Source organism: Scyliorhinus canicula, chromosome 11 (genome assembly GCF_902713615.1).
Source record: "Scyliorhinus canicula chromosome 11, sScyCan1.1, whole genome shotgun sequence".
Taxonomy (NCBI): domain Eukaryota; kingdom Metazoa; phylum Chordata; class Chondrichthyes; order Carcharhiniformes; family Scyliorhinidae; genus Scyliorhinus; species Scyliorhinus canicula.
This window is the reverse complement of record NC_052156.1, coordinates 43,775,911-43,789,949: the sequence shown is the minus strand read 5'-3', so window position 1 is coordinate 43,789,949 and position 14,039 is coordinate 43,775,911. Positions and strand designations below refer to the sequence as shown.

Below are 14,039 nucleotides of genomic sequence, written 5' to 3'. Positions count from 1 at the left end.
AGCCTTCAACCTTTCTCCCTTCCGTTCATTTCCCGAAAGCAAGCAATCTCCAAGCTGCCAAGGAAACCATTTCTTCCTTTGCCTGGACTATTGGATGCCAAGCAGCGGGTTGCAGAGTCGGCAGCCTTCTCGGCTCTGTTTCTGCAGTCCGTTTACAGTGTCATGTGCACAGTCCACAGATTCTACCATGACAAGCAGTAAGTACACCTGAAACTTTAAAGATATGCTCCAGTAACTCTCACCTGTGTCCCGATTAATTTCTGAAACCCTTATTTTGCACTAGTGGCTGTTGCGATCGATTTTCTCGCCAACACCTCTCTACGATCTGGATTTTTTTTAACTTGCCACAAACTTGATTTTCAGTCCACGTATTGATAGTTTTCTTCAGACCTCTGAATCTTTGGCAATGGTTATTTATGGCCCAAATCGTGGAGGGTGATTTTTTTTCTCTGGTCCCAAATCTTTTTCATTGGTTGTTTTGGACAAATCATCGAGGGCAGCACGGTAACATAGTGGTTAGCACAGTTGCTTCACAGCTCCAGGATCCCAGATTTGATTCCCGGCTTGGGTCACTGCCTGTGCGGCGTCTGCACGTTCACCCTGTGCCTGCCTGGGTTTCCTCTGGGTGCTTCCGTTTCCTCCCACAGTCCAAAGATGTGCACGTTAGGTGGATTGGCCATGATAAATTGCCCTTGCTGTCCAAAAATGTTAGGTAGGGTTACGGTGCGAGGGTGGAGGTTTGGGCTTAAATAGGATGCTCTTTCCAAGGGACGGTGCAGACTTGATGGGCCACATGGCCTCCTTCTGCACTGTAAATTCTACGATTCTTTGATGGTTCTTTTCATGTCCAAATCCTCATAGCCAGTTTTCTCTTCTGTTATATATTTGTTGTTGCCTTAAAGAGAAAAGGAAATGGAGGTGATATGCTTTAAATTCGTAAAAAGATAGTGCACGGTTTATAAAGAGATGCTACTTCTCTAAGGTAAGATGTTGAACTCCCCAAAAGCCTGCAAGTGCTCTGCTGATGTCATTGCACATCAAGTGCCATTTCACCAGCTAATAGTGTTACTAGAATATATAACAGTTTGGAATTTTTATTATAGGGTAGTTTTTATTTTTGCATTATGGGTAATCAGATGCCGTAATGTCAGTAACAGAGAACAGGTAGGGTGCAAGATTGTTGGTCAATGGGGAATTGGGCTTGTGCTTACTGGTGTGATGGTCAGATGAGTTGATTATATCGAGCTCAGCTGGAACAGGGTGAGTTCCTTTCTCTTCCTCCTGCTCCTCAACTGCTCACCATATAACTGGTAACAAGCACTGCGTCCTTAGGATGCTGTAGCATACAGCAGGCAACTGGGACAGTCACTCAACCGAGTACCGTAGGTTTCCTCTGGAGCTGTCCAGGCAATGGAAGCGTCGATCCTATCACATTTATTGTGGTAGGATAATTTCATTGTATGCATGCTGCTCATGTGTATGTGGATTGTGCACCAGCTACGTGGTCAGCAGATAGCCCTTGTTATTCAGTGGCCACCGTTTGGTCTGCCTCGATGCCTCAAATACAGATAGCGCAGCAGACTGCTGCAGCATGAAAACATTATGACTGCTGCCACAATGCCAGCATTGACTTGCCTGATTGATTGTGTATGACTGCACACCATCTGGATATTGAGGGATTAGAATCCTTTAGTTTCAGTACACCTCAGAGTTGACAAGCAGTGATCACAAAACAAAGTGCATGCCATCAATGGTACCAAATAAACTTTTTGATTATTTCTGTGCCTACGTGCTCATATTATTTTACGACTTAGGTTAGAAAGTGCCGTGTTCGATCCACTTTAGGGCCAAAATAGTTGATCTCACAACAGCATGCATTGAAATCCATTTGCTGAAGTTCTGCCCTTCATTTAATTATGTGTAATGTTATGCTTCCAACTACACTGCTTACACTTTATGTCATCAAAAAGTTGGATTTGGTGCTTTTCCATCCTATTGTCAGACTCGTTAGGAAATATAGTGAATAATTGAGAACCCAACACCACTTGTCACACTTTAGCAATTAGAGTACCTGTTCATTATTTCTACTAACTAAAGCACCAAACACATGTACAATTTTCAGCAACTGCCAATAGAAATCAATCGCCAACTAATCTGAAAACAGTAGATTTTACCATAAATAGCATTTTTAAAGGTTCCTTCTTGCTGTTGAGCTCCAAAATTGTAATGTTGACATCAAGTCAGAATTACAGGCTGATTGACATTATCATTTGCCTATTCTGAAATGTGCTCATAGTATTGGACCTCTGTGCCCAAAACAAGTGATATGCGTCCTATTTTCTGCCTGTTGATCGACAACAGGTAGGCCATTGCCTTCATAAAAACATAAAATGCTGGAAATGCTCAACACGTCCGGCAGTACCTGTGAAGAGAGAAGCAGCATAAATGTTTCAGGTTGATGACCATTCATTGCTTTCTGCTTCTGATCACATCTTCTACACACCACTGGATCCTGATGCAGACCACCCATCACACAAAGTCAGAGTTACCCACCCATCCCCTTAGAACATAGAACAGTACAGCACAGAACAGGCCCTTCGGCCCTCGATGTTGTGCCGAGCCATGATCACCCTACTCAAACCCACGTATCCACCCTATACCCGTAACCCAACAACCCCACTCTTAACCTTACTTTTTAGGACACTACGGGCAATTTAGCATGGCCAATCCACCTAACCCGCACATCTTTGGACTGTGGGAGGAAACCGGAACACCCGGAGGAAACCCACGCACACACGGGGAGGACGTGCAGACTCCGCACAGACAGTGACCCAGCCGGGAATCGAACCTTGGAGCTGTGAAGCATTTGTGCTAACCACCATGCTACCGTGCTGCCCGCTTGATTTGAGATTTCCCCCAACAACATCCACCACCTTTATGCTGTAGCCTGGAGGAGAATATTTACTCTTGCCCACGACGGTTAATTCCATAAAACGGTCAGCATCTTTGGCCCTTCAAGTTGAAGGAAGGTGGGGAATGTGAGTGATGAAGGATATTGGAAAGGGTTCAGAACTGATCTTGTGCAGGATAGGGGTAAGAGGTTGGCATAACTGTCACATTTACCATTTGCTGTTCTTGAGGTTTTTGAACCATTTTGATTCACCTGTAAGTCGGCTTCCACAATTTATTTTGGTCAGATTTATTTGAATTTAGAAATAGTTCTGACAGAAAAGGAAGCAAATTGGGGAACTTAAAATGCATACTTAATACATTCTTTTGAAAGTACAGTTAACTTAAAAACTGGTGTCAGTTCATTCAGGAGCTGAGTTGATTTTTCCACATTTGGGAGTTTTCCCTTTTCAGTGGTGTACTCCCAATCAACTGAAGCATTATCTGTGTAGCTTCTCAGAACTTAATCTTGTTTTGTTTTGCTGCCTCATAGGAGGAACATCTTTTCTACATTGTTAAGAATAAATGATGGAATTGGAAAGATACAGCTAACCAAGCATGGGTTTGGCAGGAGAGGATGCTTATTTTTAATAACTCTTATCATCTGCCACAATGATGTAGGGAGGTTACAAAAACTCAAGCTTAATTTCGATCAAATAAAGGGATTATCTTAAGGGAAATCAATTTCTGCAAGTCTGGAAGTACCATGATAGCAAGGCAAATTGTAATTCTAGAGGTGTTCATAAAGCACAGAACTATTCCTTAAATTACATCATGTGACTCCACTTAAACCATTATATTTGCAGACTATAATGCTAATAATGAATATCCATTAAAAATGTATGCAGGTTTATTGTTAATTTCCTTTCACTCCCATCATTTTGAAGTAAAAGACGTACTGGCACTGTCTTTGATCACAATTTCAGGATGTTTCTTCAGATTATTATCAAGCTTCAAAAGTGCTTTTATATCAGATATTAGTTTTGTATTTCAAAATCAATATGCTTGACACCTCACACACGTCTCTTTGGTTCATCTTTAAGTGCTGCAGTATTAATTCCAATAATTGAAATGCTTCATTGGATTTTTGTCACATTTGATAAATGTTGTGTTCTTATCACCCTCTGAATTCTTTGATAGTTTGTGGTATAACAATTTTTAATGTGTCTTTGTATAGTAATTTGTCATCAAACGATATCCCAAATAGTTTGGCTTAATCATTTTGGGTTCAACCAGGGCCACTTAGCTTCTGATCGCATCACATCACAGTTTTTTGAGGAAGCAACAGTAGAATAGATAAGGGTAAACCAGTGGATGTGGTGTATTTGGATTTTCAGAAAGCTTTTGATAAAGTCCCATATAAAAGGTTGATGTGCAAAAATTGAAGCATAGCGATTCAAGAAGACAGCTCACCACCACCTTCTGAAGGACAACTAGGGATGGGCAATAAATGCTGGCCGAGCCAGCGACGGCCTCATCCCATAAAAATTAATTTTAAAATATATACATATTGGCATAGATTGAGAATTGGTTAGCAGACAGGAAACAGAAAGTAGGAATCAATGGGTCTTTTTTGAAGTGGCAAGAAGTAACTAGTGGGGTTCCGCAAGGATCAGTACTTGGGCCCCACCTATTCATAGTCTAAATCAATGATTTGGCTGAGAAACCAAAAATAATATTTCCAAGTTTGCTGATAACACAAAACTCGGTGGGAAGGTGAGTGATGAGGAGGATGTTAAGAAGCTTCAAGGTGATTCATAAACAAGTTGGGTGAGTGGGCAAATACATGACAGACGCAGTATAACGTGGATAAATGTGATGTTATTCACTCCGGACGGAGAAACCGAATGACAAAATATTATCTAAATGGTGATAGATTGGGAAATGTTGACGTACAAAGAGATCTAGTTGTCCAAGTAAATCAGTCACTGAAAGTAAGCATGCAGGTCCAGCAAACAGTTAGGAACGCAGATGGTATGTTGGCTTCCATTGCAAGAAGACTTGAGCACAGGTGCAAGGATGTCTTACTGCAGCTGTACAGGTCCTAGGTGAGACCACACCTGCAATATTGTGTGCAATTTTGGTTTCCATAATAAGGCCGAGGAAAACTGACATAAATGAAGATGGCTTTATTTACATATTTACAATAGTCTGGGTAGTGCAGCATCTCACTCCCAGTGCAATCCCAACTGGGAGGTTTTGTTTCACCAGGCCCTGAGTTGGATCTGCTTTGCTCATAACAAGCCCAGGTGGTTGGCCTCCACCCCCTACCTGGAGAACTCTGATTCCACAAGTCCCATGGGGAGATCAATGATTGTTTCCCTGTGGTCCTCCACCACAAAGTCCCCCATCAGCTGCCAATAGAGGTAGCATCCTGCACCCCCCACCCCCCACTATTTGCAGCAGGTGTTCGGGACATCTTAAAGGGATCACTGGAAGCAGACTGACCCTGAGTGATCTGGTTCACTAATGTGCTTTTGGGCAAGAAATCTCATATCCTTACCTGGTTTGACCTGCATATGACTCCGCACTCACAGAGAAATGTAGTTGACTCTAAATGGCCTGGCAAGGCTCTCCACCACCATCTCCAGGGCAGTTGGGGATGGGCAACAAATGCTGGCCTAGCCAGCGACACCCATGTGCTATGAAAGAATGAAAAAAAAATCATAATCATAGAGTGACATTAAGTGCTTAAATAGTAGATTTTCCAACCTGTTGCTTTTTCAATTAACAAAACATTTTTCAAAATATTTTATTCTCTACTTTCGTATATTTCTCATTCTTTAATTTGCTTTATGTAAAAAAACATTAGTTTAATTTCCTACTTTTTGTTTCCTTTTGACTGGCTGCTTGGACAGCCGAATGATATCACTGCTGCTCCTTGCTGTGCATGTCCACTGAAAACACTGCAATCAGTGGCAGTGCTACTGCCCAGCGATGGAGCTGAAATTCTCACCAGAAAATTTGCTAACGCCTTACTTCATGGAGCATACTCATGTCTCGCTGCTAACTGCAAAATCTGGCCAAGAATCACCCTCTATTGATTATTTTATAACACCAGCAATTAGCCAGCCCCAATAATCTCTGTGTTTCATTGGTCTGTTGTTCTATTACAAATTATCCAGAAAATTGAATCCGATTTATAATGGAGAGGGCGATGGCAGGAAGCTGTAGATTTCCAGACTGGGAAAATTGAAAACTACCCTAATGGAAAAGTAGGAACCGATGTGTCATGTTTCCGATTTAAAAGAAATACTGTGACCTGTATCAAATGATCGATTATTTTAGGTACAAGTACAGCAGATTACCCCTATAATAGTACGTCTATTATTATCTATGCTTCTACTCGGATAGCTCATTTTTGTTGAGGCTAGTACTAAAAGTAAAGTATCAGAAGCAAAAAGAATTAGGCCATTTATTTTGTATTGTAGAACAAGGCAATGTTTTGTTTAGATTCAAGCTAGTTACAAAAGCAATGATATCGATGGCAAAGCAAACATTTTGAAATTCAGCAAGGTGACCTCGCTTACTGTTCCTTTCAGTCTTTTTTTGTTATAGTGAATTACAGAATAAATGTCATTTATTAGCTTCGGTATCAAGGAATAGAGCTTTTGTAATGGCCACTCTTGTCATTTGTGGTTTATCTGACCGCAGTTATTTCATGCATGAACAGAAATCTCAGATTTCAAGAAGGTTCAATAATTTCCTCGTAGCCTTGTACTGAATGAAACATAAAAATGAAGTTACAGCACCACCAAGAGGAAAGTAGAGACCCTCTTCATGATATGTGCATGAAAAATGTAGGTAAATTAGAAAGTATGTTGCAATTAAAAATTATGGGAGGAATCTTGCTTCCCCTCGTCATCAATGGTATTTGTGGCAGGCAGGGGCAAAGTTATGGCTGGAAGCAAAAAATTGTTTGCTAATGTCAGGAAACCAGGTCAGAATTGTCCCCTCCTAACCATTTTGGAGGAGGTTTGATGGCAGATCAGGGGCGGGATTCTCTGTCCCTGAGACTGACGCCAGGGCAGAATTCGTGGACTTTTACGACAGCAAAATTGGCGCCGAACCTGGACTAATTCAGCAACTGTGGAGGGGCTAGTACAGGCGCCATGTGGAACACAATCGATTCCAATGAAAAATGCTGCGGGATTCGCCGCGTCGATGATTGACACTCGGGAGGCTAATACACATTACAATCCCCCCACACACTCACCCCAGCCAACAAGATGGCACTGGTTGTGGTGGAGAGTGCCAACCCGCTGATGGGTCAGGGAGTGCCTAGGGAGTTGGCCTGGAGGGACACCTATACGACCCGTGGGCCTAAGTTCACAGTGGGCTGTCAGCGGCATGCACAGCTTGAGGGCTTCCTTTCCGGCTGCAGAAATGGTGCTCCATGCCCATTATCTCTGACCCCACAGCCCACCTCCTGGCCATCCCCCGCTACTCCCCCCGGGCTTGGCAGAAGCCCCCCAGCCATCGGCACAACTGTCAGCAAACTATGGTGATGTTGGACACTTTCCGTACCCCCCCTCTCTCCCTCAGCAGCCACGATGCCAGTTTCATGATTTTTAAAAGCACGATGAACCGCGCCATCAGGAACTCAGCCTGTCGGAGGCGGAGAATCGCGGAGGCGCCAGAGAATACCTGGTCGGGGCATCTAATGACATGCAAACTGTGTATACTGTACATGCGTTGCGGACTGCATTGACGCCGCTGTCGAGGTGATGTAGAATTGCAATTTGGCTTCAAATTGGCACAAGCCGAGATTTTGGCGTCGGAACCTATTCTCCGCCCAATCGCGTTTTGCGATTTTGGCGTTAGCCAACGGCGAATTCTGCCCCAGACCTCTGGCTGAAGACTGGTGTGAACTCACTTTGCATCTTATGCATGCTCATTTAAAACCCCTAAAGACCAGAATTGTGCTTCAAATATTTTGACCCACCAGTGGGTATTTACCCTGTTCTGTAACCCGACTGGACACCCAATGAGGGAGAATTTTAAAGCATTTGGAGTTGAAGCTGGCTGCACCACTATAGCTGGCTGCAGTTCCAGTACACATGAAAGACACAAGGTGGGGGTGGTGAGATTCCAGCAAAATGTAGAGCTGCCATTCACTCTCAGCTATTGGCTCCAGGCAAAGTTAGGTAAAAATGTGGTGGTGGTGGTGGTGGGGGGGGGGGGGGGGGGGGGGGGAGAGAGAATGTCCACAACGGGAATGTGGCTAAATGGCAGCCTCATTGCAACTGCAAAACCTCCATCCTCCTGGGGGAATGGACTTGCCTGACAAGGGCTCATTTTGTCAGTCTTTCCATTGTGACAAGGTCCAGCCATAGGGCAATGGACACAAGTGGGTGTATGAGTGGGAGGCCTCTCACACATGGCAGTCACCACCCTTGTTAATGAGCCATGTCTCCATGTGCTGTGAGTTGGGAAAGGAAGACCCATCCTTGATTCTTCTCCCCTACTCCAAAGAGCTGTAGTGCATTAAAACTACGAGCAGCAAGAATGAATCCAAGAGACAAGAACAGTGCAATATTACATGTCTTTGGGAGTGCAGAAACCCTGGCAATGATTGATCACCTATGCCCCAGTGTTTATTCAATACTTTTGAATTTTCCTTATTCTATCGCTACATGGAGATGCTTCACCGACATCTGCAACAGAGGTAGAGGTAGCCTACCATCCGTGATGACTTTGGCGGTCATCTTCTGGAAGGCCCCGATGTGCTTTAGGTCTCCTGCTCAGGGCAGGCACGTCCTCCTCGGCCTGAGTAGCTGTTGCTGATGGGGTCACACGTAGAGGGAATTGGGAACACCTTGATACTCTTTGAGATTCCTGGGTTGATGATCCCACGGTATCCATCTGATGCCCCTCCTCCCTTTGGGTGTCCAAAGGCACCTCCTAGAAAAAAAGAGGCACGTCGAGAGAGGTTGACGTGCATGCCTCCCCCTCATGCAGCCACTGGCAACTCACCCATGGCTACAGCACAGGGAGCAGGTCTAAGTGTAGCTCCAGCAAAAACTGGGTGTTCTGAGGCAAATTCTCCACGGCGTCCGTCTTTCTTGCTGTGCCTCGAGGGATTCATTGTTGGAGTGGGGAACTGCAGCTTGCTTCCTTCTGCTCATTCTTTCCTTCTTCCCATTAGTGAATGGCTGTGCAGGTACCTTTTAAATATGGTGCCTGGCCATGACAGCAGATTGCCAAATTTTTTGCCCACCCTACCACGAGACTTGATGCGAAATGCAGGCATGCACAACTATTTCTAATTTCTCACCAAAAAGGAGGCAAAAAAGTGGAGCAGTAAAATAATTGCCTTTACAAATCACCTTTAACAGAATAAAAAATCCCAAGGAACATAATGATTTGAAGTCCGAAACATAACCTTATTGTTGAGGCCTCCACTGTCTCCAATTATTATCAGGAAGTATACAAGTATTTATGTATGCTTGCAATTAATGTAAAAATTAAATGTGAACTGAAAATTTAATTGCGGTACCTTGGGACTTTCGTTTTTTAAAATTTATTTTTGCAATTTTGACGTCAATGACAAGGTTGCTATTTATTATTTATCTTTAGTTGCTTTCTTAAATCGCTGCAGTCCATGTGGGCAAGGTATTCTCACAATGTTAAGTAGGAAGTTTCAGATTTTTGGCCCAACAACATTGAAGAAGAAGTGATGTGTGTTCAGGTGAGAATCCTTTGTGACTTGGAGGACGACTTGGAGGAAATCATGTTTCCATGCATCTCCTGCCCTTTCTCCATGTGGCGGGCGGCTTGGGAATTACTGCAGAATTTTCTGGGTTGAGTTGCTGCCTTGCATTAAGGTCGAGCAACCATGGTACTCCAATGCTTCTCCTCTCCAGGCCATGGAACTGAACCACTCACGACAGAATCGCAAGCCTCTGACCTGCTCTACATATGATTTACATTGGCATATTAATTTATAAATAAACATATTTTACAAGTTCTTTGCCTACTGCTGACTGATGGTAAGCAATGACTGAATACTCCGGTTAAATTCTCTTTTCTACTATTATTGTGGGGAATGATTTACCTTTTTAATTTGATTGCCATGTTTCAGATGAGAATCTTTAAAAAAAGAGCCCCTGTCCTTTGAGACGGGGAGTTGTGGTATATTCATAGCTTCTCATTTATTTATTTTTCTATGTGAATTATAGGTCATGTTTTTCATCATAATGTACAAATTGTTGCAGAAGTGTCTTGTTCTAAATACTTATAACGCAACTTCTTTAACTAATTTTGTTTGAAAAAGTAATGAGTTTTCTCACATTAAACCACTGGAGAAATTGTGCAATTAAAAATCGAATAAACTCATCTTGCTATAACTGAACCCAGGACAAAAACTATGGAATGTTGCATTCATTATTTTAAATCACGTAAGTCCTTTAGGAGGACCAGTCTCCAGACTTTGCTTGCTTAATGGAAAAATAGTATCAGTTTAAAAGAATCTTTACATGTCATACCTCACAGATGTTCCTATCTTTTACAGCCAGTCAATCAAGGCCATCATTACCAGAACGAAATGCTCCTGACTCTGTCTCAGAAAAAAATGAATCCACTTCTTCTTTCAAACCCACGGTGAGCAAAGATAGTGACACCAGCAGGCTTTTCATTAATATTATCAAAGTTTCATCTTAATGTGTTGCAATTTTCATACAGATGTCTCAATTAGTTTTACACTCCTCCCAAAATTTGCCTCTGTAATCCTTTCATATTTTCCACCCATCTCAGGATTAGACTAGTTTGCCCATGGAAAGAAAAACTCCAAGATAAGGTTGCTAAATGTGTTTCTGATGTTGGATTATCAACTATGCGACTTCTTTATTATAAACCCCTCCCTTGGAAACCTGCTTCCCTTTTAGTGACCTTGCATTAGTATGGATATGTTTTCATCCTTAATCCTTTGAGGAATGTTAGCACTATTTTGGTTAATAGTTTCATTGTACTTTTACTTTCAGGATTGGGAGAAAATTTCATGGTTAATGAGTTTTCCAACCAAAGTATGTGCTTTATATCTTTAAGCAGAACAAAACCTGACAAAAAAGTAATCTGGCATTTGGTTTGTCTTCTGCCCACTTCAGTTTCAATGAACCTGTAATCTAGTAGTGCTTACTAATGTTGGGACACTTTCATAGAGGAAATTGACACCAGGCAGATGCTTCATGAAGTGGTCCCAAAACGCAGAAAGGATATTTTAGTCAGATCGGCATTATAATGTAGGCACACCATCAGTTGAACGAGACCAGCTTTGTGCCACCAGAAATGGCTAAGACGAGATAGTCAAGCCACGGCTATGTTTCATCCACTTCCTCAACGGCAGCTAGTCACAAGAGCGTAGCTGACTAAGCTGCATCTGTGAAAAGAACCAAAGCAAACATATGTGCATCCAGAATCCGCCTACTTTGAAATCTCATTGGGATTTCTGGGTTGATGATCTCATGGTATCCATCTGATGCTCCTCCTCCCTTTGGGTGTCCTTGAATCTCATGGTAGGCTATTGCAGAAAATACGGAGGCATGGGATTCAGGGTGATTTAGCAGTTTGGATGAGAAATTGGCTAGCTGGAAGAAGACACAGGGATGGTTGATGGGAAATATTCAGCCTGGAGTTCAGTTACTAGTGGTATACCACAAGGATCTGTTTTAGGGCCACTGCTGTTTGTCATTTTTATAAATGACCTGGAGGAGGGCGTAGAAGGATAGGTGAGTAAATTTGCAGATAATACTAAAGTCGGTGGAGTTGTGGGCAGTGCGGAAGGATGTTGCAAGTTGCATAGGGACATAAATAAGCTGCAGAGCTGGGCTGAGAGGTGGCAAATGGAGTTTAATGCAGAAAAGTGTGAGGTGATTCATTTTGGAAGGAATAACAGGAAGAAAGAGTACTGGGCTAATGGTAAGATTCTTGGTAGTGTGGATGACCAGAGAGATCTCGGTGTCCATGTGCATAGATCCCTGAAAGTTGCCACCCAGGTTGATAGGGTTGTTAAGAAGGTGTATGGTGTGTTAGCTTTTATTGGTAGAGGGATTGGGTTTCGGAGCCATGAGGTCATGTTGCAGCTGTACAAAACTCTGGTGCGGCCGCATTTGGAGTATTGCGTGCAGTTCTGGTCGCCGCATTATAGGAAGGATGTGGAAGCATTGGAAAGGGTGCAGAGGAGATTTACCAGGATGTTGCCTGGTATGGCGGGAAGATCTTATGATGGAAGGCTGAGGGACTTGAGGCTGTTAAGAAGGTTAAGAGGTGGCTTAATTGAGGCATACAAGATGATCAGAGGATTAGATAGGGTGGACAGTGAGAGCCTTTTTCCTCGGATGGTGATGTCTAGCATGAGGGGAAATAGCTTTAAATTGAGGGGAGATAGATATTGGACAGATGTCAGAGGTAGGTTCTTTACTCAGAGAGTAGTAAGGGCGTGGAATGCCCTGCCTGCAACAGTAGTGGACTCACCAACATTAAGGGCATTTAAATGGTCATTGGATAAACATATGGATGATAAGGAAATAGTGTAGATGGGCTTTAGAGTGGTTTCACAGGTCGGCACAACATCGAGGGCCGAAGGGCCTCTACTGCGCTGTAATATTCTATGTTCATATTTTATCACTGTTCGTGCACGTGGCACAAAGCCACCAATCAACTCCAAATGCAATTTGTTTTGTAACTGAAGAGTGCATTGTTGAAAGAAAGAGACATGTGGTAAAACTTTTTATCTTGCACTCACCATGACAGTTTTCAAGAATGCCAATTAGTAAAGGAAAGTGCATGAGAAGAGATTACTGATTGGTTGACAAGTGGACTCTGAGTGGAAGAGGCATTGCCATGGAGGCATTGCTTGATTCATTCCGCATGGCAATACATGACCAATCGGAGTCAACCTGCCAGGTTTGAATTTGAACACGAGTTTGGCAGTTAGCGGTTCCTGGGTGCATTCTCCGTGGTGATGCCCGAACCAATAACATTCCATGACCAACAAATTGGCATTCTCTCTCATGCAGTATAAAGTGTTGTTCCCTTTACTACTGGTATTCTTGTGAATTGCCTGATGAGTGCAAGATGAAAAACGTTGACAGCATGTTACTTTTTTCACCATTTCTCTCTGTATTCCCAAATGACTAACTGAAGAATGATTGAATATCTGGCATGCTTGAGAAGATGGTTGACACAGTTGTGGTTGAAAGCACTCACAATATTTGTATGTCCGGGAGTAACAGGCTCAGTCCTTTTGCAAAATGTATTTGTTTAAGAGTTAATATAATTAATTCTCTCCAAATTGCAATTAAGAATCTGTGTAACAGTTTTTCTTTATTCTTTCATTGGATATGGGTGTCATTGGCAAAGCCAGAATTTGTTGTCTATCTCTAGTTTTCCTCGAGCTGAGTAGCTTGCTAGGCCATTTCAGGGGAAGTTTTGAGGCAACCACTTTGTTGTTGGTATGGAGTCACACATAGGACAGACCAGATGAGGATGGCAGATTTCCTTTCCTAAAGGCCATTAGTGAATCAGATGGGTTTTTAACAACAATCACTGATGGTCATGGTCACCATCCCTAAGGCTAACTTTATATTCCTGATTAACTAAATTTTTTAATTTCCACCAACCACCTGGGCAGGATTTTCAACGGCATATTCAGCACATATTCTTCGTCTTTGGCTTTGCATCATTGCCGATGATTCTCACCTACTGCCATTTGTTGTGAGTTTTCAGGCGGAAGTACAGTCCAATTCACGCAAGACATTGTCGGCTGCAGTGGAGGCATCATACATCATAATTTGCTGATGTAGGGGCTGCTGCCGCCTGCTCCTTCCTGTCATATCACTTTTCTGTGTCAATCTGAAGACGTAGTTCTTCAAATTCTCATGCTCCAGTGGAAGGACTTTGGCAACAAGTGCTTTGATCATGTGCAGACTGATCCCCACTGTTCAAGTCAATCCAGCATGAAATAATATCTCACTTGCATGAATTCTTATACCTTAGTTTTGACCACCAAATAGGGCTAATGACAGCGTCAAGTACAGTGCATCTTTTGGTAGGTGACCATAGAACAGTACAGCACAGAACAGGCCCTTCGG

At 42.8% G+C, this 14,039-nt stretch overlaps 1 protein-coding gene across 2 annotated transcripts in view; it reads left to right on the top strand.

Moving 5' to 3' along the window:
* The window catches only part of cfap20dc (CFAP20 domain containing), a 535,225-nt gene that overhangs the window by 411,193 nt on the left and 109,993 nt on the right, over positions 1 to 14,039 (top strand). For both annotated transcript variants that reach the window (XM_038810523.1, XM_038810522.1), the window contains one exon: positions 10,463 to 10,551. In XM_038810523.1, coding sequence (XP_038666451.1) covers positions 10,463 to 10,551 — 89 coding nt within the window. The remainder of the gene's footprint in view (positions 1 to 10,462; positions 10,552 to 14,039) is intronic.